The sequence below is a fragment of the Nerophis lumbriciformis genome, linkage group LG36 (genome assembly GCF_033978685.3).
Source record: "Nerophis lumbriciformis linkage group LG36, RoL_Nlum_v2.1, whole genome shotgun sequence".
Classification (NCBI taxonomy): domain Eukaryota; kingdom Metazoa; phylum Chordata; class Actinopteri; order Syngnathiformes; family Syngnathidae; genus Nerophis; species Nerophis lumbriciformis.
The window spans coordinates 18,332,938-18,357,500 of record NC_084583.2 but is presented as its reverse complement, the minus strand read 5'-3'; the positions used below and the strand labels follow the sequence as shown (position 1 = coordinate 18,357,500).

Below are 24,563 nucleotides of genomic sequence, written 5' to 3'. Positions count from 1 at the left end.
TTCTGAAACCACATTTTATCACTCAAAGTTTGCACAACCCCTTATGCATCACAATGGTGCCCAAGGTGTTAAACAGGACAAATAAGTAAAAATAATTATTATCTAAGCAGGGGTTACTGTTGTTGGTACTTGTGTTGAAAATGTCCCTTTGTTTTTTCAGTCTGTCCCTTCTGAAACCATATTATAGAAGATGTATGGTAATTGTTCTTGTTTTCCCGGAATTGTGTCCTGTTTTCTTTGTCTGTTGCCTCTCAAACAACATTTTAGCAGGTGTTACTGCTGCTGGCCTTTTTTGCTTTGTTTCTGTCCCCTCTTAAACCAACCAAACACAGTTCCAGCATTTAATGTTACTTTCATTACTGCCTGCTATCTATTTTTTCTATATTTCCCTCTAAAACCACTACATCTAAGCAAGGGTTGCTGTTGTTGCAGCTTGTCTGGAAAATGCTGCTCTGTTTTACAGTCTGTCCCTTCTGAAACCACATTTTATCACTCAAAGTTTGTACAACCCCTTATGCATCACAATGGTGCCCAAGGTGTTAAACAGGACAAATATGTAAAAATAATTATTATCTAAGCAGGGGTTACTGTTGTTGGTACTTGTGTTGAAAATGTCCCTTTGTTTTTTCAGTCTGTCCCTTCTGAAACCATATTATAGAAGATGTATGGTAATTGTTCTTGTTTTCCCGGAATTGTGTCCTGTTTTCTTTGTCTGTTGCCTCTCAAACAACATTTTAGCAGGTGTTACTGCTGCTGGCCTTTTTGCTTTGTTTCTGTCCCCTCTTAAACCAACCAAACACAGTTCTAGCATTTAATGTTACTTTCATTACTGCCTGCTATCTATTTTTTCTATATTTCCCTCTAAAACCACCACATCTAAGCAAGGGTTGCTGCTGTTGCAGCTTGTCTGGAAAATGCTGCTCTGTTTTACAGTCTGTCCCTTCTGAAACCACATTTTATCACTCAAAGTTTGTACAACCCCTTATGCATCACAATGGTGCCCAAGGTGTTAAACAGGACAAATAAGTAAAAATAATTATTATCTAAGCAGGGGTTACTGTTGTTGGTACTTGTGTTGAAAATGTCCCTTTGTTTTTTCAGTCTGTCCCTTCTGAAACCATATTATAGAAGATGTATGGTAATTGTTCTTGTTTTCCCGGAATTGTGTCCTGTTTTCTTTGTCTGTTGCCTCTCAAACAACATTTTAGCAAGTGTTACTGCTGCTGGCCTTTTTGCTTTGTTTCTGTCCCCTCTTAAACCAACTAAACACAGTTCTAGCACGTAATGTTACTTTCATTACTTCCTGCTATCTATTTTTTCTATATTTCCCTCTAAAACCACCACATCTAAGCAAGGATTGCTGTTGTTGCAGCTTGTCTGGAAAATGCTGCTCTGTTTTACAGTCTGTCCCTTCTGAAACCACATTTTATCACTCAAAGTTTGCACAACCCCTTATGCATCACAATGGTGCCCAAGGTGTTAAACAGGACAAATAAGTAAAAATAATTATTATCTAAGCAGGGGTTACTGTTGTTGGTACTTGTGTTGAAAATGTCCCTTTGTTTTTTCAGTCTGTCCCTTCTGAAACCATATTATAGAAGATGTATGGTAATTGTTCTTGTTTTCCCGGAATTGTGTCCTGTTTTCTTTGTCTGTTCCCTCTCAAACAACATTTTAGCAGGTGTTACTGCTGCTGTTCTTGTTTTTCGGCCTTTTTGCTTTGTTTCTGTCCCCTCTTAAACCAACCAAACACAGTTCTAGCATTTAATGTTACTTTCATTTCTGCCTGCTATCTATTTTTTCTATATTTCCCTCTAAAACCACCACATCTAAGCAAGGGTTGCTGTTGTTGCAGCTTGTCTGGAAAATGCTGCTCTGTTTTACAGTCTGTCCCTTCTGAAACCACATTTTATCACTCAAAGTTTGTACAACCCCTTATGCATCACAATGGTGCCCAAGGTGTTAAACAGGACAAATAAGTAAAAATAATTATTATCTAAGCAGGGGTTACTGTTGTTGGTACTTGTGTTGAAAATGTCCCTTTGTTTTTTCAGTCTGTCCCTTCTGAAACCATATTATAGAAGATGTATGGTAATTGTTCTTGTTTTCCCGGAATTGTGTCCTGTTTTCTTTGTCTGTTGCCTCTCAAACAACATTTTAGCAGGTGTTACTGCTGCTGGCCTTTTTTGCTTTGTTTCTGTCCCCTCTTAAACCAACCAAACACAGTTCCAGCATTTAATGTTACTTTCATTACTGCCTGCTATCTATTTTTTCTATATTTCCCTCTAAAACCACTACATCTAAGCAAGGGTTGCTGTTGTTGCAGCTTGTCTGGAAAATGCTGCTCTGTTTTACAGTCTGTCCCTTCTGAAACCACATTTTATCACTCAAAGTTTGTACAACCCCTTATGCATCACAATGGTGCCCAAGGTGTTAAACAGGACAAATATGTAAAAATAATTATTATCTAAGCAGGGGTTACTGTTGTTGGTACTTGTGTTGAAAATGTCCCTTTGTTTTTTCAGTCTGTCCCTTCTGAAACCATATTATAGAAGATGTATGGTAATTGTTCTTGTTTTCCCGGAATTGTGTCCTGTTTTCTTTGTCTGTTGCCTCTCAAACAACATTTTAGCAGGTGTTACTGCTGCTGGCCTTTTTGCTTTGTTTCTGTCCCCTCTTAAACCAACCAAACACAGTTCTAGCATTTAATGTTACTTTCATTACTGCCTGCTATCTATTTTTTCTATATTTCCCTCTAAAACCACCACATCTAAGCAAGGGTTGCTGCTGTTGCAGCTTGTCTGGAAAATGCTGCTCTGTTTTACAGTCTGTCCCTTCTGAAACCACATTTTATCACTCAAAGTTTGTACAACCCCTTATGCATCACAATGGTGCCCAAGGTGTTAAACAGGACAAATAAGTAAAAATAATTATTATCTAAGCAGGGGTTACTGTTGTTGGTACTTGTGTTGAAAATGTCCCTTTGTTTTTTCAGTCTGTCCCTTCTGAAACCATATTATAGAAGATGTATGGTAATTGTTCTTGTTTTCCCGGAATTGTGTCCTGTTTTCTTTGTCTGTTGCCTCTCAAACAACATTTTAGCAAGTGTTACTGCTGCTGGCCTTTTTGCTTTGTTTCTGTCCCCTCTTAAACCAACTAAACACAGTTCTAGCACGTAATGTTACTTTCATTACTTCCTGCTATCTATTTTTTCTATATTTCCCTCTAAAACCACCACATCTAAGCAAGGATTGCTGTTGTTGCAGCTTGTCTGGAAAATGCTGCTCTGTTTTACAGTCTGTCCCTTCTGAAACCACATTTTATCACTCAAAGTTTGCACAACCCCTTATGCATCACAATGGTGCCCAAGGTGTTAAACAGGACAAATAAGTAAAAAATAATTATTATCTAAGCAGGGGTTACTGTTGTTGGTACTTGTGTTGAAAATGTCCCTTTGTTTTTTCAGTCTGTCCCTTCTGAAACCATATTATAGAAGATGTATGGTAATTGTTCTTGTTTTCCCGGAATTGTGTCCTGTTTTCTTTGTCTGTTGCCTCTCAAACAACATTTTAGCAGGTGTTACTGCTGCTGGCCTTTTTGCTTTGTTTCTGTCCCCTCTTAAACCAACCAAACACAGTTCCAGCATTTAATGTTACTTTCATTACTGCCTGCTATCTATTTTTTCTATATTTCCCTCTAAAACCACCACATCTAAGCAAGGGTTGCTGTTGTTGCAGCTTGTCTGGAAAATGCTGCTCTGTTTTACAGTCTGTCCCTTCTGAAACCACATTTTATCACTCAAAGTTTGTACAACCCCTTATGCATCACAATGGTGCCCAAGGTGTTAAACAGGACAAATAATTAAAAATAATTATTATCTAAGCAGGGGTTACTGTTGTTGGTACTTGTGTTGAAAATGTCCCTTTGTTTTTTCAGTCTGTCCCTTCTGAAACCATATTATAGAAGATGTATGGTAATTGTTCTTGTTTTCCCGGAATTGTGTCTTGTTTTCTTTGTCTGTTGCCTCTCAAACAACATTTTAGCAGGTGTTACTGCTGCTGGCCTTTTTGCTTTGTTTCTGTCCCCTCTTAAACCAACTAAACACAGTTCTAGCACGTAATGTTACTTTCATTACTTCCTGCTATCTATTTTTTCTGTATTTCCCTCTAAAACCACCACATCTAAGCAGGGGTTACTCTTGTTGTTGAAAATGTTCCTTTGTTTTCACCGTCTGTCCCTTCTGGAACCATATTTTATCACTCAAAGTTAGCACAGCAGCCCAAGGTGCTTAACAGGACCAACAAGTAAAAAACAAACTTAAATCTAAGCAGGGTTTTACAGTTGTTGCTTCTTCTTGTTAAACAATTTTCTGTGTTGTTTCAGTCTGTCCCTTCTGAAACCACATTATAGAAGATATCTGGAATATATTCTGGAATTGTGTCCTGTTTTTTTTGTCTGTTCCCTCTCAAACAACATTTTAGCAGGTGTTACTGCTGCTGTTCTTGTTTTTCGGCCTTTTTGCTTTGTTTCTGTCCCCTCTTAAACCAACCAAACACAGTTCTAGCATTTAATGTTACTTTCATTACTGCCTGCTATCTATTTTTTCTATATTTCCCTCTAAAACCACCACATCTAAGCAGGGGTTGCTGTTGTTGCAGCTTGTCTGGAAAATGCTGCTCTGTTTTACAGTCTGTCCCTTCTGAAACCACATTTTATCACTCAAAGTTTGTACAACCCCTTATGCATCACAATGGTGCCCAAGGTGTTAAACAGGACAAATAAGTAAAAATAATTATTATCTAAGCAGGGGTTACTGTTGTTGGTACTTGTGTTGAAAATGTCCCTTTGTTTTTTCAGTCTGTCCCTTCTGAAACCATATTATAGAAGATGTATGGTAATTGTTCTTGTTTTCCCGGAATTGTGTCCTGTTTTCTTTGTCTGTTGCCTATCAAACAACATTTTAAAGTTAAAAGTTAAAGTTAAAGTACCAATGATTGTCACACACACACTAGGTGTGGCGAGATTATTCTCTGCATTTGACCCATCACCCTTGATCACCCCCTGGGAGGTGAGGGGAGCAGTGGGCAGCAGCGGTGGCCGCGCCCGGGAATCATTTTGGTGATTTAACCCCCAATTCCAACCCTTGATGCTGAGTGCCAAGCAGGGAGGTAATGGGTCCCATTTTTATAGTCTTTGGTATGACTCGGCCGGGGTTTGAACTCACAACCTACCGATCTCAGGGCGGACACTCTAACCACTAGGCCACTGAGTAGGTGTTTAGCAGGTGTTACTGCTGCTGGCCTTTTTGCTTTGTTTCTGTCCCCTCTTAAACCAACTAAACACAGTTCTAGCACGTAATGTTACTTTCATTACTTCCTGCTATCTATTTTTTCTGTATTTCCCTCTAAAACCACCACATCTAAGCAAGGGTTGCTGTTGTTGCAGCTTGTCTGGAAAATGCTGCTCTGTTTTACAGTCTGTCCCTTCTGAAACCACATGTTTACACTCAAAGTTTGTACAACCCCTTAGACCATCACAGTCTGTCCCTTCCGAAACCATATTATAGAAGATGTATGGGTGCTTGTTATTGTATTCTGGACCTGTGTGGTGTCCCCTCTCAAACAACATTGTAGCAGGTGTTACTGCTGCTGTTTGGCCATATTGTCTTAAACCAAGCTGAGCCCAGTACTAGCACATGATCATTGTTGTGTGACAGACAGACTCCAAGTTTTTAAACCAAATTCTTCACATTTGTCAGTTGACTGAGTAAAAAGAAGAAATCAGTAAGCTGCCTACAAGTGGTTGCCAGGGGAACAACATGGGAGTAAGTTTATTTGTTAGTGTCAAAGAGTTGTCTCTTGTAAACACTTGAGATCAAGCACTGCATGAAAGCAAACAGAACGCTGCAGGCTGAGCGAGTGTGTAGACTCCCGAAAGGAAAGAGTGTCAGAGGGTAGAAAAAAATGGATGTTTGAAACATTTGTCAGAACCAGAGGTGGGTAGAGTAGCCAGAAATTGTACTCAAGTAAGAGTACTGTTACTTTAGAGATTTATTACTCAAGTAAAAGTAAGGAGTAGTCACCCAAATATTTACTTGAGTAAAAGTAAAAAGTATATGGTGAAAAAACTACTCAAGTACTGAGTAACTGATGAGTAACATACACACACATATCATATATATATATATATATATATATATATATATATATATATATATATATATATACACATATACATAATGTATATATATATATACACACACACACACATATATATATATATATATATATATATATACACACACACATATATATATACATACATTGATATATACAGTGTATAATTTATATTTATTTATTTTGCCGTTTTTGTTTACAAGGTGTTTTAATGAATATACATGCATGTTTAACACATATAGATTCCTTTCTTTCATGAAGACAAGAATATAAGTTGGTGTATTACCTGATTCTGATGACTTGCATTGATTGTAATCAGACAGTAGTGCTGATAACGTCCTCGTTTTCAAATGGAGGAGAAAAAAAGTTCCTCCTTTCTGTTTAATACCACATGAAAGAGGTTGGTTTTTGGTATCTTATTTGTCCAGCTTCCATATTCGTTTTTATACACTTTACAAGAAATACATTGGCGGCAAACTCCGTAGCTTGCTAGCTTGTTTGCGCTGGCTTTCGGAGACTCTTATTTTGAAAGCGCAGGCGCGATGGAGCAGCACTTTTATTGTGAAGACAGGAACTGTGCAGTCAGTCTTTAGGCTTTTGACGGGATGTACGGTTGAAATAAAAAAAGGATCTTTTTTCCTTCACACTTTTGATTGATTGATTGGAACTTTTATTAGTAGATTGCACAGTACAGTACATATTCCGTACGATTGACCACTAAATGGTAACACCCCAATACGTTTTTCAACTTGTTAAAGTCAGGTCATGTGACCACCTGGCTCTGTTTGATTGGTCCAACGTCACCAGTGACTGCATCTGATTGGTGGAACGGAGTGAACGTCACCAGTGACTGTATTTGTTGAAACGCAGGCACTATGAAGGTCTGTCTGACAGACCAAAACAAACAAAGCGTGCATTAACAGATCGATAAAAATTAGTAGCGAGTAGCGAGCTGAATGTAGATAAAAGTAGCGGAGTAAAAGTAGCGTTTCTTCTCTATAAATATACTCAAGTAAAAGTAAAAGTATGTTGCATTAAAACTACTCTTAGAAGTACAATTCATCCCAAAAGTTACTCAAGTAGATGCAGGCCCGGCCCTAACCAATCTGGCGCCCTAGGCAAGATTTTAGGTGGCGCCCCCCCACATTTTTTTTTTTACTTACAACTATACCTAATATATAAAGAGGTGGAAAAGTGACTATTACCTGCAGGGCAAACATTAGCTAACCAGAAGGCAATAACAATGTAAACAAAAAACACCTGCTTAAAAGATCTAATACAAATGTCCCTGAGGAATGTAAGGTGGGAGTACTGTAATTACCTAACGTTACATTATTATTTTCCATAACAATTTAGCCCCCTCCACAATATTAACCCGACGTTAAAACAGAACTCGCTATTTATTGATTAGCAATTGCCGAATCATGTAACATTAGCTTAATGCTAAAAAGCCAGGTTACTATCACATTCTGTAACAGACAAATAATTTCATGTAGGCTAACGTTACCTACCTGCTACCTCTGTCTTTTCTCGTTTCTCCTCCTCTTCTTTTCTCCTGCAATGGCGCCCCATAATACACCTGCTGTGATCCTGTTTTTATGTTTTTATGTTTTTATTAATTCTATTTTAATTATTTATTTTTTATCGTGTTCTGTTTGTGTTGTGTTGTGTTTGCTCGGTACTCGTTTTATCTTTTAACCTGCTCATTGTACAGCACTTTGGCTACCCCTGTGGTAAATTTTAAATGTGCTCTATAAATAAAGTTGATTTGATTTGATTTGATTCTCTTTTTTCTTCCCTGGGCACCTGACAGTTTTGGCCGTTTTGACATCTTGTGTTGATTTTTTGATGTGGTGACGTCCAAAAAGAGTCATGATACGGGAAGGGAGGGGGCGCACCGTGCGGGGGGGGGGGGGGGGGGGGGGGGGGGCGTAATGTTGTAACAAATAATATTTCTATTAAATAGGCTTTACTTTGCATTTTAATTAACGTGGGATTATTTTTTGTATTTAGAAATAATAGTAACAACTTTTTTTTTTCTTTTTTTTTCTCTCCAACATTTGTGGCACTGGCGTGGCGCCCCCTGATGGACGGCGCCCTTAGCATTTGCCTATACGGCCTATGCCACGGGCCGGCCCTGAGTAGATGTAACGGAGTAAATGTAGCGCGTTACTACCCACCTCTGGTCAGAACACAGCCTGGCGCCCACACGAGGAGTGGTCCACATTACCTTGATGGGTCTCCAGCAGCTTGTCAGTGAGCTGCACCACCTCCTGGTATTGCTGCAGCTCCAGCATGCACTGGCTCAGGTTGAGCGTCAGAGGCAGACGCACTCGTTCCAGTGAGTCCCAGTCCTCATGGTCCTCATGGCCGCTCTGCACCTGCTGCAGGACACACACAAGTTGACTTCTTCTGCTAGGAATCTATGCACAAGCTGTACTAAAACATGCTACGACTTCAGAGGGGACAGACAAGATACAAATAAATTAATATATATATATATATATATATATATATATATATATATATATATATATATATATATATATATATATATATATATATATATATGTGTGTGTGTGTGGGAAAAAAATCACAAGACTACTTCATCTCTACAGGCCTGTTCCCTCAATCATCAAATCAGGAGATTTTTAAAAATCTCCTGATTTTTTCCCCCACACATACATATATTGCGCTCTACCACGGTATCGAGCACTATTTTTTGGATAACCTTATTAAGACATATATATATATATATATATATATATATATATATATATATATATATATATATATTAGAGATGCGCGGATAGGCAATTATTTCATCCGCAACCGCATCAGAAAGTCGTCAACCATCCGCCATCCACCCGATGTAACATTTGATCAGAACTGCACCCGCCCGCACCCGCCCGTTGTTATATATCTAATATAGACGATGCAAGGCATTAGTGAGGTTATAAAGCTTTTGCCTGTTAAAGAAAGGAGACTGATCCAATGCAGCACAGACATTCGCGTGCCACGCTGTCACGGCCCAGACGCACACCAGTGCGCAATCGTATGGGAGCCGCGCTGAGCGCACCTCCAAGCGCGTCTCGCTGCCGGCGACGGCCGGGTATGGGCCCGACGCTCCAGCGCCATCCATTTTCAGGGCTAGCTGATTCGGCAGGTGGGTTGTTACACACTCCTTAGCGGGTTCCGACTTCCATGGCCACCGTCCTGCTGTCTATATCAACCAGGGTGAGCCCCACCCCTTTCGTGAGCGCACTGCGCGCGGAGTGACCCCTGTTACGCGCCCCCGGCAACAGGGGTGGCGGGCAGGTAAGCTGCGCGGGCGGAGCGCGCGGAGTGACCCCTGTTACGAGCCCCCGGCCACGGGGGTGGCGGGCAGGTAAGCTGCTTACCTGCTGCGCGTGACGCCGGCCGCGGCGAAGGCGGACGAGGCGGGGTGTCGGTGCGGTGGGCGCGGTGGTGACCCTGGACGTGCGTCGGGCCCTTCTCGCGGATCGCCTCAGCTACGGCTCCCGGTGGGGCCCTCTCGGGGGAAGGGGCCTCGGTCCCGGACCCCGGCGAGGCGTCCCTTCTCCGCTCCGTAAAAGTGTCCATCTCTTTTTCTTTTTTTTCTTCTGTTGTGGCATATGCAGCAGGTGCCTGCTCGTTTTTCGTATGTGGGTAACAACATTTAACTATGTATATATATTTCCGAATTGGTTTAACTGCCACCCGCCTGAATCTATTTAAAATCTAATTTTTTTTTATTTCATCCGCCCGATCCGCGGATAATCCGCGGACTCCGCGGTTGTGCCCGCAAACCACGCATCTCTAATATATATATATATATATATATATATATATATATATATATATATATTAGAGATGCGCGGTTTGCGGTCGTGACAGCGTGGCACGCGAATGTCTGTGCTGCATTGGATCAGTCTCCTTTCTTTAACAGGCAAAAGCTTTATAACCTCACTAATGCCTTGCATCGTCTATATTAGATATATAACAACGGGCGGCTGGCGGGCGGGTGCGGTTCTGATCAAATGTTACATCGGGTGGATGGCGGATGGTTGACGACTTTCAAACCGCGCATCTCTAATATATATATATATATATATATATTAGAGATGCGCGGTTTGCGGGCACAACCGCGGAGTCCGCGGATTATCCGCGGATCGGGCGGATGAAATTTAAAAAAATTAGATTTTATCCGCGGGTCGGGTCGGGTCGGGCGGTTGAAATAAAAGAAAATTAGATTTTAAATAGATTCAGGCGGGTGGCAGTTAAACCAATTCGGAAATATATATACATAGTTAAATGTTGTTACCCACATACGAAAAACGAGCAGGCACCTGCTGCATATGCCACAACAGAAGAAAAAAAAGAAAAAGAGATGGACACTTTTACAGAGCGGAGAAGGCCCCCGACGCCTCGCCGGGGTCCGGGACCGAGGCCCCTTCCCCCGAGAGGGCCCCACCGGGAGCCGTAGCTGAGGCGATCCGCGAGAAGGGCCCGACGCACGTCCAGGGTCACCACCGCGCCCACCGCACCAACACCCCGCCTCGTCCGCCTTCGCCGCGGCCGGCGTCACGCGCAGCAGGTAAGCAGCTTACCTGCCCGCCACCCCTGTTGCCGGGGGCGCGTAACAGGGGTCACTCCGCGCGCAGTGCGCTCACGAAAGGGGTGGGGCTCACCCTGGTTGATATAGACAGCAGGACGGTGGCCATGGACGTCGGAACCCGCTAAGGAGTGTGTAACAACCCACCTGCCGAATCAACTAGCCCTGAAAATGGATGGCGCTGGAGCGTCGGGCCCATACCCGGCCGTCGCCGGCAGCGAGACGCGCTTGGAGGTGCGCTCAGCGCGGCTCCCATATGATTGCGCACTGGTGTGCGTCTGGGTTGTGACAGCGTGGCACGCGAATGTCTGTGCTGCATTGGATCAGTCTCCTTTCTTTAACAGGCAAAAGCTTTATAACCTCACTAATGCCTTGCATCGTCTATATTAGATATATAACAACGGCCGGGTGCGGGCGGGTGCGGTTCTGATCAAATGTTACATCGGGTGGATGGCGGATGGTTGACGACTTTCTGATGCGGTTGCGGATGAAATAATTGCCTATCCGCGCATCTCTAATATATATATACATATAAAAATAAAGTTACTTTACATGCTTTCGACACTCAAAACACATTTTTGTTTCCATCCCAATGTGGCCCCAGGGCAAAAGGTTAGGACAGCCCTGGTCTAGTGCATCCACCATATGTTATTGATGGTTAGGCCTTGGCGGAGGTCATTTCTTGTATTGATTTACAGTAGATTGCTGCCTATTCAGTGGTTTAGCATTCATTTTTTTTCTCATTTAAAGCCAACTTAAATAGAAAGTGCTTTGATGGCACTATCTACAGGGGGGAAAAGAGTTCTGCGGCTATGAGTCCAGCAGAGGCACTCAACGTTTTCAAGCAGGAAGAGGCTTTGTGAAGTGGTGTCCAAGTACAAATGAAAGAGTGGAAGTTCACTCAGTGTGAGGAACACATCACATTCTTTGAAATGTACCTGCTGCTTGGTATTTTGGACCCGACACAGTTGAAGGCACTAACCTTATTCTGAAGGAAGTCCACATAGTCAATGGCCTCCTTGAACTTTCCAGAAGCTTCTTCAAAGCGCTTGTCTTTCAGCAGGAAGTTGCCTTCATCCTGCAGCAGCATGACCAGACGTAACATCTGCTGCCAGTCCTTGTCCTGCCTTTCATCTCCTTCTCTTCCTGGGCCAACATCCTCCTCCTCCTCCTCACTGCCACCATCATGTCTCTCCAGCTTCTTCCAGTACACCTCCTTCTCCTCCCAGTACTTCTCCTTCATGCGCTCCGACAAGGTCCTCAGCTCTCTGTGGACCAGGGAGGCCAGCGTGGGGTCCAGGTGGGCCACCATCTTGAAGTCTCTGCGGGCTTCTTTCTCGTTCCACACGGCAGCATGGGCCTTGGCACGCTTGTAGTACCCTTTCACACAGTCTGCACACACACACACACACACACACACACACACACACACACACACACACACACACACACACACACACACACACACACACACACTTGTAGTACACCTTCACACAGTCTGCACACACACACACACACACACACTTGTAGTACCCCTTCACACAGTCTGCACACACACACACACACACACACACACACACTTGTAGTACCCCTTCACACAGTCTGCACACACACACACACACACACACACACACACACACACACACACACACACACACACTTGTAGTACCCCTTCACACAGTCTGCACACACACACACACACACACACACACACACACACACACACTTGTAGTACCCCTTCACACAGTCTGCACACACACACACACACACACACACACACTTGTAGTACCCCTTCACACAGTCTGCACACACACACACACACACACACACACACACACACACACACACACACACTTGTAGTACCCCTTCACACAGTCTGCACACACACACACACACACACACACACACACACTTGTAGTACCCCTTCACACAGTCTGCACACACACACACACACACACACACACACACACACACACACACACACACACACACACACACACACACACACACACACACACTTGTAGTACCCCTTCACACAGTCTGCACACACACACACACACACACACACACACACACACACACACACACACACACACACACACACACAGACACACACACACACTCACACACTTGTAGTACCCCTTCACACAGTCTGCACACACACACACACACACACACACACACACGCACACACACACACACACACACACTTGTAGTACCCTTTCACACAGTCTGCACACACACACACACACACACACACACACACACACACTTGTAGTACCCTTTCACACAGTCTGCACACACACACACACACACTTGTAGTACCCCTTCACACAGTCTGCACACACACACACACACACACACACACACACACACACACACAGACACACACACACACTCACACACTTGTAGTACCCCTTCACACAGTCTGCACACACACACACACACACACACACACACACACACACACACACACACACACACACACACACACACACACTTGTAGTACCCTTTCACACAGTCTGCACACACACACACACACACACACACACACACACACACACACACACACACACACACACACACACACACTTGTAGTACCCTTTCACACAGTCTGCACACACACACACACACACACACTTGTAGTACCCCTTCACACAGTCTGCACACACACACACACACACACACACACACACACACACACACACACACACACACTTGTAGTACCCCTTCACACAGTCTGCACACACACACACACACACACACACACACACACGCACACACACGCTTGTAGTACCCCTTCACACAGTCTGCACACACACACACACACACACACACACACACACACACTTGTATTACCCCTTCACACAGTCTGCACGCACACACACACACACTTGTAGTACCCCTTCACACAGTCTGCACACACACACACACACACACACACACACACACACACACACACACACACACACACACACACACACACACACACACACACACACTTGTAGTACCCCTTCACAGTCTGCACACGCACACACACACACACACACACACACACACTTGTAGTACCCCTTCACACAGTCTGCACACACACACACACACACACACACACACACACACACACATACACACACACACACTTGTAGTACCCTTTCTATGCTTTTTTTAATCGATTCTCTTTTAGTCTATCCCCTCTTAAACTAAGCTAAACCAAGCACAATCATGTGATTATGTCTTTTATTATTGCTTTCTATGATTGCTTTTCTATTATGTTCTTCTAGTACGTGCCCTCTGAAACCAGGCTAAACCAGCACATTTACGTAACGTTGTTTTCGCTATTGCTTTTTTTTAATCGATTACATTTTAGTATATCCCCTCTTAAACCAGGCTAAACCAAGCTCCAGTGGTGATGCTGTCTTTTGTTACGGCTTACTACGATTGTTTTATTATTTTCTTTTAGTATGTCCCCTCTTAAGTATTTAAGTAGTTAGAGTTCCACGCAGCGCCCGCAATTGGTTGACGGCACTATGTGCACCCTGAACTCCATTGTAAAAATGTGTGCTTCTACTTTGTTGTTTGTTCTATTTTATGCTTAAATCTAGCATTTTCACATCAGTTACATTTGGACAATTGTTTGGATTATATTATATTGTAATATTTGACTGATGATAAATGAATGTGTTGTGACAGTTGTGGATTTCACCAATGTGGTGGTTGCTTTTCCAAACACATCTTTAATGAACTGCCAACATGAGAATGCTGAACAGGAATTGCTTAAAGTTGAATGGATTTGTAAAAACACTGAGACAAAGTCTAAGTGTTCCTCCATGCGGCCCCTGAGCTAGATGTTCCTCCATGCGGCCCCTGAGCGAAAATGACTTTGACAGCCCTGCTCTACCATGTTTATCTGTTGTAAATGACTGAAAGGTCAACCTCGTGTGTCTCCCGGAGGACATTTCCATGTTGTAATAAACGAGCTGCAAGACGGCTTTTACCAGAAAGTTGAGATGCAAGTGTGTTTTTTGGCTGATACTGGACCAATATGTGATATTGTGCTATGATACTGATGAGAGTGCGGAAATACGACCACATCACACCGGTTATCAAATCCCTTCACTGGCTTCCTTTTCCACTCAGGATTGAATACAAAGTCTAACTACTAACGCGCCAGTGCCTCCATGGAAATGCCCCCCTCTACCTCAAAGAACTGCTCACCCCCAAATCCTGTCCGCTCCGGACAGGCTAACCTCCTCCAACCTCCGAGGACAAAGCTCCGAACTATGGGAGACCGGGCTTTCTGCTCCGCCGCTCCCAGTCTGTGGAACGCTCTCCCTGACCACCTGAGGGCACCACAGACTGTGGATGTTTTTAAAAAAGGCTTAAAAACCCTTCTTTTAAATATCTTTTAGATATATGCGTGCTAGTTCTAGCTATTAGGCTGTTCTAGTTTTTTTGTTTTTTTTTACTATTTATTTTACTTGTTGGGGGCAGCTATTTGTGCTTTTAGCGTTGTTGTTTTGTTTTTGTTTTTTAAATGCACTGTAGCACTTTGAGGTTGTTTGCTCAATGTAAAGTGCTTTTTACAAATAAAATCTATTCTTATTATTATATTAATATATACCTTTGTGTTTGTCCAGCAGCTGGCTGGCGTGCTCGATCACATGGTAGTACTCGTGCAGCTCCAGCATGCACTGGCAGTAGTTGAGCTCCAGGGGAAGGATCATGCGTGCCAGGTTAATGTAGTCCACGTGGCCCGGCATCTCCTGCACACACAGCCACATCATCCAATACATGATGAGCATGGTTAAAACGCTGTAAAGAAAAGTGTCTTCCATCATCCTCTCATCAGCACTCACCCTGGACTGGACCGTTTTCAGCAGCAGCACGGCCTCCTTGTACTTGCTGGCTGCCTCCCCAAATTTCTGCAGCTTGACCAAGGTGTTGCCCTGCGAGTGGAGGACGGGCACCGTGCTCAGCTTCTCGTCCTTCTCCATCATCCAGGACTCTCTGTGGTAGGACATGGGGTCTCCCACCTGGTGCAGCGTTCAAAACATGTCTCATGTTCTCCTCCATTTGTATCTATTCATCTTCTCACCTGCAGCAGCTCCATGATGAAGATGAGAGCCTGAGGAGTCCTCATCAGCTCATCCAGCTCTGGGAAGCCGGTGGAATGATAATGGAAGAGGTTCCCCATGCCGCACATGTGCTTCTGGCCCTCCAGGGGGTCTTTGCCTTGAGCGATCATCCGCATCCCCTTTGACACCATGGGGTACAAACCTGTGTGCTGCACCACAAGAGGAGCATCATTGGTAGTGTGCATGTAGGCAATATTGTATTGCAATACTTTTCTAAATAAAGGGGACCACAGAAAATGTCATTGTTGTCTTTATTGTAAGAACAAAACATGTTAGTGTACATGAAACATATGTTTATTATTGTCATTTAGTCCTTAAGTAAAATAGACAACTTGTCTTTTAGTAGTAAGTAAACAAACAAAGACTCCTAATTAGTCTATGCAGTAACATATTGTGTCATTTATACACCTATTATTTTCTACACATTATGAGGGACAAACTGTAAAAATGCATTATTAATCTACTTGTTCATTTACTGTTAATATCTGCTTATTTTCTGTTCTATCTACACTTCTGTTAAAATGTAATAATCACTTATTCTTCTCTTCTTTGATACTTGACATTAGTTTTGGATGATACCACACATTTAGGTATGGATCATGTCGATATCAAGTAGTTACAGGCAGAGGTGTGGACTCGAGTCAGACTCGAGTCATGAATTTGATGACTTTAGACTCGACTTGACAAAATGTAAAAAGACTTGCAACTCGACTTAGACTTTAACATCAATGACTTGTGACTTCACTTGGACTTGAGCCTTTTGAATTGACATGACTTGACATGACTTGCTACTTTCGCCAAAACCCAAAGATGAAAAAGTTATTCGGGAGCGCTCCGTATTTTTCATTGTGTACTTGTCTATCAGCGTTGCGTGTGTCAGCTGGTGTGCTGTCAGTACAACAGCCAATCAAATTAGATCTACTTTGTTTTCATCACACAGCATTCATCCAATCAAATTGCAGGACAACCAACGAAGAAGACATGTCCAAACCACATGCCAGTGAACAAAAAATGATACCTAAAATAATTTTGTTTAATTACAAGGTGGTCAACACAAAACGGTTTGCAGTATGCAACACATGCGGTTCGAAAATTACTGATGGAGAGGCAACAACTTCCAACTTCGTCCGGCATTTGAAGTTGCACAAAGAACGGTAAGTTTTGAATGTAAGATAACGTTTATTGGCTAAGTAACGTGACTTTTATTTGCTGTGTAGTTAAATCAGTGAGGCTGTAAACTCACTGCTAACGTTATAACGTTATTGCAAACACGGGAATCTGTTGCAGTTCACTACCATATTCATACTTTTTGTTCAGTGATTTTTTTCAAGCAGGGTTACGTTAGTCAATATATCACACGTAACGTTAGACGGCGGTCAGCAGCACCGCGTATTTTAGCCACCTAAAAAAAGACAAAAATAGTAAAATAAAGGTCAGTTAAAATGTATACTATATTATGAATATGTGTACCGTTTTAGCTAGCTTTCTGACATACTGTTGGTTGTTTACCTCAGTGGTCCCCAACCACCGGGCCGCGGCCCGGTACTGGTCCGTGGATCGATTGGTATCGGGCCGCACAAGAAATATTTTTTTTAATTTTTTTTATTAAATCAACATAAAAAACACAAGATACACTTACAAGTAGTGCACCAACCCAAAAAACCTCTCTCCCCCCTTTTGTTCTGGGCATTGAACATGAAGACTCTTCCTTCACTGTTCCAAGTGGCCATGAGAGTCTTGGCAGTGCCTGCCTCCAGTGCTCCAGTGGAGCGAGTTTTCAGCCATGGTGGCATCATACTACGCCCCCATCGTGCACAAATGACTGACAGACTCTTGGCTAATTTGGTCTTTTGCAAATGCAATGCAGCATAGGGCCCTGACATATAAAAAGTACAACTTTTTTGTTATGTTCACGTATATGTCATGTTTTTTCAATGTTAACACTTTTGTACAAATAAGTACATTTGCACTTTATTTTTCAATGTGTTTGTTCTGTAAAGGAATGAGTTAATGTTTAAAATGACTGGTTAATAGTGCTATTATAAAGTGCAATATCAGCACAATTTTCTTTCCTGCAATTTAAAATGCACTTGTTTTAATAAATAAATACAGCGTTTGAAAAGCATACACAATCTGTGTTAATATATTAGTCTGTGGTTAAAAGGACTTGAAAGGACTCGAAACTCAAAATGCAGGACTTAGGACTTGACTTGAGACTTTCCAGTCTTGACTTTGGACTTGACTCGGGGCTTGCCTGTCTTGACTCGGGACTTGACTCGGACTTGAGGGCAAAGACTTGAGACTTACTTGTGACTTGCAAAACAATGACTTGGTCCCACCTCTGGTTACAGGATCATACATTGGTCATATTCAAAGTCCTCATGTGTCCAGGGACATATTTACTGACTTTATAAACATAATATGAATTAAAAAAAAAACGAAAGAAGATTTTGTGAGGATAAAAAATATCGATGTAATCATAGTAGTATCAACTAGATACACTCTTGTACTTGGTATCATTACAGTGGATGTCAGGTGTAGATCCACCCATGGCATTTGTTCACATTCAGGCGCGCTAGCTTTTGTTAGCAGTGAGCTATTGTATCCTCCTACGGTGTGTAGTGAAGCATGTTTAGCTATTCCTCTTGCTCCAGTGATAATGTTACTTGGAAAAAAACTTACCTTATTTGTCACCATGGAGACCAGGATTAGTGATTTAGAAGTAGCTAAAACACTGTGGATGGATGTTAGCTGCATGTGTTAAAGCAGCTCTTCCTGAGGGTGTTTCAGTGTTATAACTTCACCTTTATCTTGACTTTTTACACCAAAATGCGTCCATTCTCCCTTTTCTGTCTACACACTGTGTCTGCTTGTAAGTACTTTGTGTGTGCGCGCTGCCCAACATGCTCCTCTGCTCGTAAAACCAGCAATGTCACCACGTGACGACAAGTCGCCATGCCCGTTATAATTTAAAAAAAATGGGGAAGCGGTACTTTTCTAACAGAGTATAGTACCTTTTTTGATTCATTAGTATACTAAACTAGTACTGGTATAATTTCTGCCTATCTAACCTCCGTGTGAGAGTGTCTGTGTGGTTGAGTGTGTGTGTGTATGTGTGCGTGTGTGTGTGTGTGTGTGTGGTGTCACTTACAACTGCATCACACCAGAACTCGGCCACCTCTCCGACGCGCATGGAGGACAGCAGTGTCTCCCAGACTTCCATCTTGAACATCTTTCCCACAAAGATCTCCGCCGGCCTGCCGGCCAATCGGCTGTCGTCGATGACGGTGCGCTCAAAGTCGTCCAGCAGCGTCTGGAAATGGAAAACCACCTGAAGAGACGACAAGAAGGTTGCATCTCCATCACTTTGTTAAATTACAAATGATAGAATATCATAATAATAAATAGAATCCAAAGGAGTAATGGGGTTAAAATCTCATAATCTGACAAAAGCATATATACATATATATATATATATATATATACGTATATATATATATATATATATATATATATATATATATATATATATATATATATATATATATATATATATATATATATAAGGTCATGTGGCGAGGATGATAATTAACATACTGCATTATTCTGTACTAATACTGTAATAACAACAATCATAATTACACAAATACTAATACAAATTAATATTTAATAATACATCCAAATAATATACATATACAGTATATACACACACATATGTATAACTATATATCTAATTATAACTATATATATATATATATATTTATATACACACACATATTTACAAATTTAAAAAAATATATGTATATATATATTTATATACAGTATATATATATACACATATATATACATATATATACAATTATGTATATATATTTTTTGTATTTGTAAATATGTGTGTGTGTGTGTGTATATATATATATATATATATATATATATATATATATATATATATATATATATATATATATATATATATATATATTTTTTTTTTTTTTTTAAGAATAACTTTAAGATAAAAATCATACATTTTAAATCTTTCAGAATAAAGTTGTATTTATTGAATAAAAAATGTAAATTGCAATTCTTTGAGACATTTTCTTTTAATGAAAATAAATTATTTTTCAAGAATAAATATTTAATATTTCTGTCCAGAAAAATATTGTTTGACAAGAATTAAATCATATTTGATTTTATTTTAAAAAGTCACAACTTTAGTGAAAAAAGTACCTTTTCAAGGCAAAAGTAATTTTTTCGAGAAGAAAATTCATATTTCACAAGACTTAAATTGTTTTGTTTTTTTCTGAGCTAAAACAGACGTTATGATGATGGATTCTCACTTCTCTCTTTGAGTGTCTAGTGTCCAGAAAAGCACTAAATAAATATAATCTATTATATTAAAAGAATAAAAGTCAATCTAACATTTTATGATAATGATGCTGTATTATTTCTAGAATTATTTTGTGAGAATAAAGTGCTTTTCAAAGAAGTATTCTTTGGAAGAAAGGGGTTTTGTTGAAGCGAAAAGGTCCTAACTTTGCAAGACTTAAGTTGTATTTTTAAGGAAAAAGTACCTGTCTTACAGAGTAAGACTTAAGTTTTTCAAATAACAAAAAAAATAAATAAATAAATAAATAAATAAAATAAAATTATATATATATATATATATATATATATATATATATATATATATATATATATATATATATATATATATATATATATATATATATATATATAATTTTATTTAATTTATTTATTTATTTATTTATTTTTTTTGTTATTTGAAAAACTTAAGTTTTCTAACATATATATATATATATATATATATATGTTAGGGATGGGAATCTTAAAACAGCTCATAATTGGAATCGATTCTGAATTTTGAGGTGATGATTCCATTCAGAATTGATTTTTGATTCAAACCAATTTTGGCAATGTACTGTAACATTATTTGGAGTAAAAATGATGATCAAACCTTTGCAACTTGCAAAAGCTCTTATTTGTTGTTGATTTATGACGTGTACGTGCAGCGAGTAAGTGCGGGAACGACCTAAAAAAAAAAAAAGTTTTTTTTTTATTGTCTTTTAAAAAATAATACATTTTTAAAAATATGTACTTTAGAAAATTATTAATTGAAATAAATAATAATCGCGATTGGGACGTAAATCTTTTTTCTTTTTTTTCAGCACCCTACAACTTAACATGGATACAAATGTTTTTAAAGCATTTTTTTTTTTACCAGAATGTAGTCAAAATATAACTAGAAAAATTTATATTTAAAAAAATATATATATATCTTTAAATATATGAAAAAACATATATATTGTTGAATAAACAACAGAGGAAATTACCAATGCAATAGATGGTAAAGAATGTGCGGCCGCAGTATTCATGGACTTAACAAAAGCATTTGACACAATTAATCATGATATTTTAATACGAAAATTAGAACGATATGGCATCAGAGGTTTGGTATTGAATTGGGTAAGAAGTTATTTAACCAACAGGAAGCAATATGTAAAGATGGGTGAAAATATGTCAACACAGCTAGATATAGCCTGTGGTGTACCCCAGGGGTCAATACTGGGACCAAGATTGTTCAATCTTTATATAAACGACATTTGTAAGGTTACAAAGGACTTAAAGTTGGTTTTATTTGCAGACGACACAACTGCTTTCTGTTCAGTAGAGAGCACACAGAAGATAATACAAATAATAACAGAAGAAATTAACAAATTAAAAGGATGGTTTGACAAAAACAGACTATCTTTGAATCTCAGTAAAACTAAAATAATGCTATTTGGTAATAGTAGAAAAGAGCATCATACACAAATACAAATAGACGGAGTAGACATAGAAAGGGTAAAAGAAACTCGATTTTTGGGGGTATTAATAGATGATCAAATGAACTGGAAATCTCATATACAAAACATACAACATAAGGTGGCAAAAAACATTTCAATAATGAATAAAGCAAAATATGTCCTGGGCCAAAAATCACTACATATTCTCTACTGCTCGCTAGTGTTACCATATCTGAGTTATTGTGCAGAAATATGGGGAAATAACTACAAATGTGCGCTACATTCGCTAACCGTGTTACAAAAAAGATCAGTTAGAATAATACATAATGTTGGATATAGAGAACACACAAACCCTTTATTTATTAAGTCAGAAATATTAAAGTTTGGTGATTTGGTAAAATTGCAAACAGCTAAAATGATGTACAAAGCAAACTATAACCTGCTAGCAAAGAATGTACAACAATTCTTCTCAACTAAAGAGGAGAAATATACGGTAACCTTAGAGGAAAAAATAATTTAAAACATTTATATGCACGTACAACACTTAGAACTTTTAGCATATCAGTATGTGGAATTAAATTATGGAATGGATTAAGTAAAGAAGTTAAAAATTGTACTGATATGATCCAGTTTAAGAGGTTGTTCAAAATAATAGTGCTTACAGAGTACAAAAAAGAAGAATTATGAGAAATACTTTCAACCTTATTGAAAATAAGATATTCTTCATCTCAGTATGTTAATAATGACTGAATTAATTAATTAATTACATATTACAAAACTGCTGTATACTAATTCATAGATGTTATTTTATTATATAAAAAGGTCAGTAAATGATTCTATATATTTGTAAACGCTTGAAGTGGGAAAGGGGTAGGATTAAATAAGCTTTGCTTCTTCCTACTCCTTTTCGGGCATGATGTAAAATGAAATGATACGAAATTGTGTGATGTATTATGATGTAAGTGTGTTCATGTTCGAAATAAACTAAAGAAAGAAAGAAAGAAAAAACACATCTGTCTGACAGCATTATTATTAGGATAATTGTTAGATGTCATGAAACTGTGCAAGTGTACCTAATGTTGTGGCCCTACAGGCTGTGTAGAATACACTAATATAAGACTATTGAGAAGGGGCTCAGCAGGGAGGTCTGACAGACACACACACAGACACACACACACACACACACACACACACACACACACACACACACACACATACATGTCTTGCCTACTTTGTGTGGACCCACGTTTGGTTAGTACAGGGGTCAGCAACCCAAAATGTTGAAAGAGCTATATTGGACCAAAAATACAAAAACAAATCTGTCTGGAGCCGCAACAAATTAAAAGCCATATTACATACAGATAGTGTGTCATGAGATATAAATTGAATTAAGAGGACTTAAAGGAAACTTAATGACCTCAAATATAGCTACAAATGAGGCATAATGATGCAATATGTACATATAGCTAGCCTAAATAGCATGTTAGCATCAATTAGCTTGCAGTCATGCAGTAACCAAATATGTCTGATTAGCACTCCACACAAGTCAATAACATCAACAAAACTCACCTTTGTGCATTCATGCACAACGTTAAAAGTTTGGTGGACAAAATGAGACAGAAAAAGAAGTGGAATAAAACACGTCCTAGAAAGTCGGAGAAAGTTATACAAGTAAACAAACTACGGTGAGTTCAAGGACCGCCAGTAGTAGTAGGACAAAACGGCACTCGCCAAATACTCGAATCAGTGAAGCATGTTTAATATAAACAGTGTGCTTTATAACAATTAGGGAGGTTTGTGTCATGTTTGTCCTCCTACAGAAACCATATTAAAACAAAGAAAAAAAAATTTCCCCTCATCTTTTTCCATTTTTCATACATTTTTGAAAAAGCGCCAGAGAGCCACTAGGGCGGCGCTAAAGAGCCGCATGCGGCTCTAGAGCCGTGGGTTGCCGACCCCTGGGTTAGTAGGTTGTGAGGGCCCCCCTTTCCACTACAGCTAGAAGATGAAAAAAAAATATCTAGCACTAGATGGGAGTAGAGAGTTGCAACCTCACTTCAGAATGCAAAACACACAAAGTAAAACAAATATTTTACTTCTGTAGTTGTGAGGACCAGGCAAATGTCCTCACAAGTCAAAAGGTCCTCACAGAAAGGTTGGTTTGTCAAGTGTATGTCCACACAAGGATGGTGAGACAAGTACACACACACACACACACACACACACACACACACACACACACACACACACACACATACATGTCTTGCCTACTTTGTGTGGACCCACGTTTGGTTAGTACAGGGGTCAGCAACCCAAAATGTTGAAAGAGCTATATTGGACCAAAAATACAAAAACAAATCTGTCTGGAGCCGCAACAAATTAAAAGCCATATTACATACAGATAGTGTGTCATGAGATATACATTGAATTAAGAGGACTTAAAGGAAACTTAATGACCTCAAATATAGCTACAAATGAGGCATAATGATGCAATATGTACATATAGCTAGCCTAAATAGCATGTTAGCATCAATTAGCTTGCAGTCATGCAGTAACCAAATATGTCTGATTAGCACTCCACACAAGTCAATAACATCAACAAAACTCACCTTTGTGCATTCATGCACAACGTTAAAAGTTTGGTGGACAAAATGAGACAGAAAAAGAAGTGGCATAAAACACCTCCTAGAAAGTCGGAGAAAGTTATACAAGTAAACAAACTACGGTGAGTTCAAGGACCGCCAGTAGTAGTAGGACAAAACGGCACTCGCCAAATACTCGAATCAGTGAAGCATGTTTAATATAAACAGTGTGCTTTATAACAATTAGGGAG

The 24,563-nt window shown here is 39.8% G+C and overlaps 1 protein-coding gene across 2 annotated transcripts in view; it reads right to left on the bottom strand.

Moving 5' to 3' along the window:
- LOC133577042 (aryl-hydrocarbon-interacting protein-like 1) overlaps positions 1-24,563 on the bottom strand; it is a 30,483-nt gene that overhangs the window by 5,036 nt on the left and 884 nt on the right. Inside the window, exons 2-8 of one of the 2 annotated variants that reach the window (XM_072912377.1) lie at positions 19,078-19,257; positions 15,887-16,075; positions 15,648-15,824; positions 15,413-15,554; positions 15,007-15,147; positions 11,774-12,183; positions 8,407-8,560 (exon numbers count right to left, since the gene is read on the bottom strand). In XM_072912377.1, coding sequence (XP_072768478.1) covers positions 8,407-8,560; positions 11,774-12,183; positions 15,007-15,147; positions 15,413-15,554; positions 15,648-15,824; positions 15,887-16,075; positions 19,078-19,257 — 1,393 coding nt within the window. The remainder of the gene's footprint in view (positions 1-8,406; positions 8,561-11,773; positions 12,184-15,006; positions 15,148-15,412; positions 15,555-15,647; positions 15,825-15,886; positions 16,076-19,077; positions 19,258-24,563) is intronic. The other variant, XM_061930553.2, reaches the window with a different exon arrangement.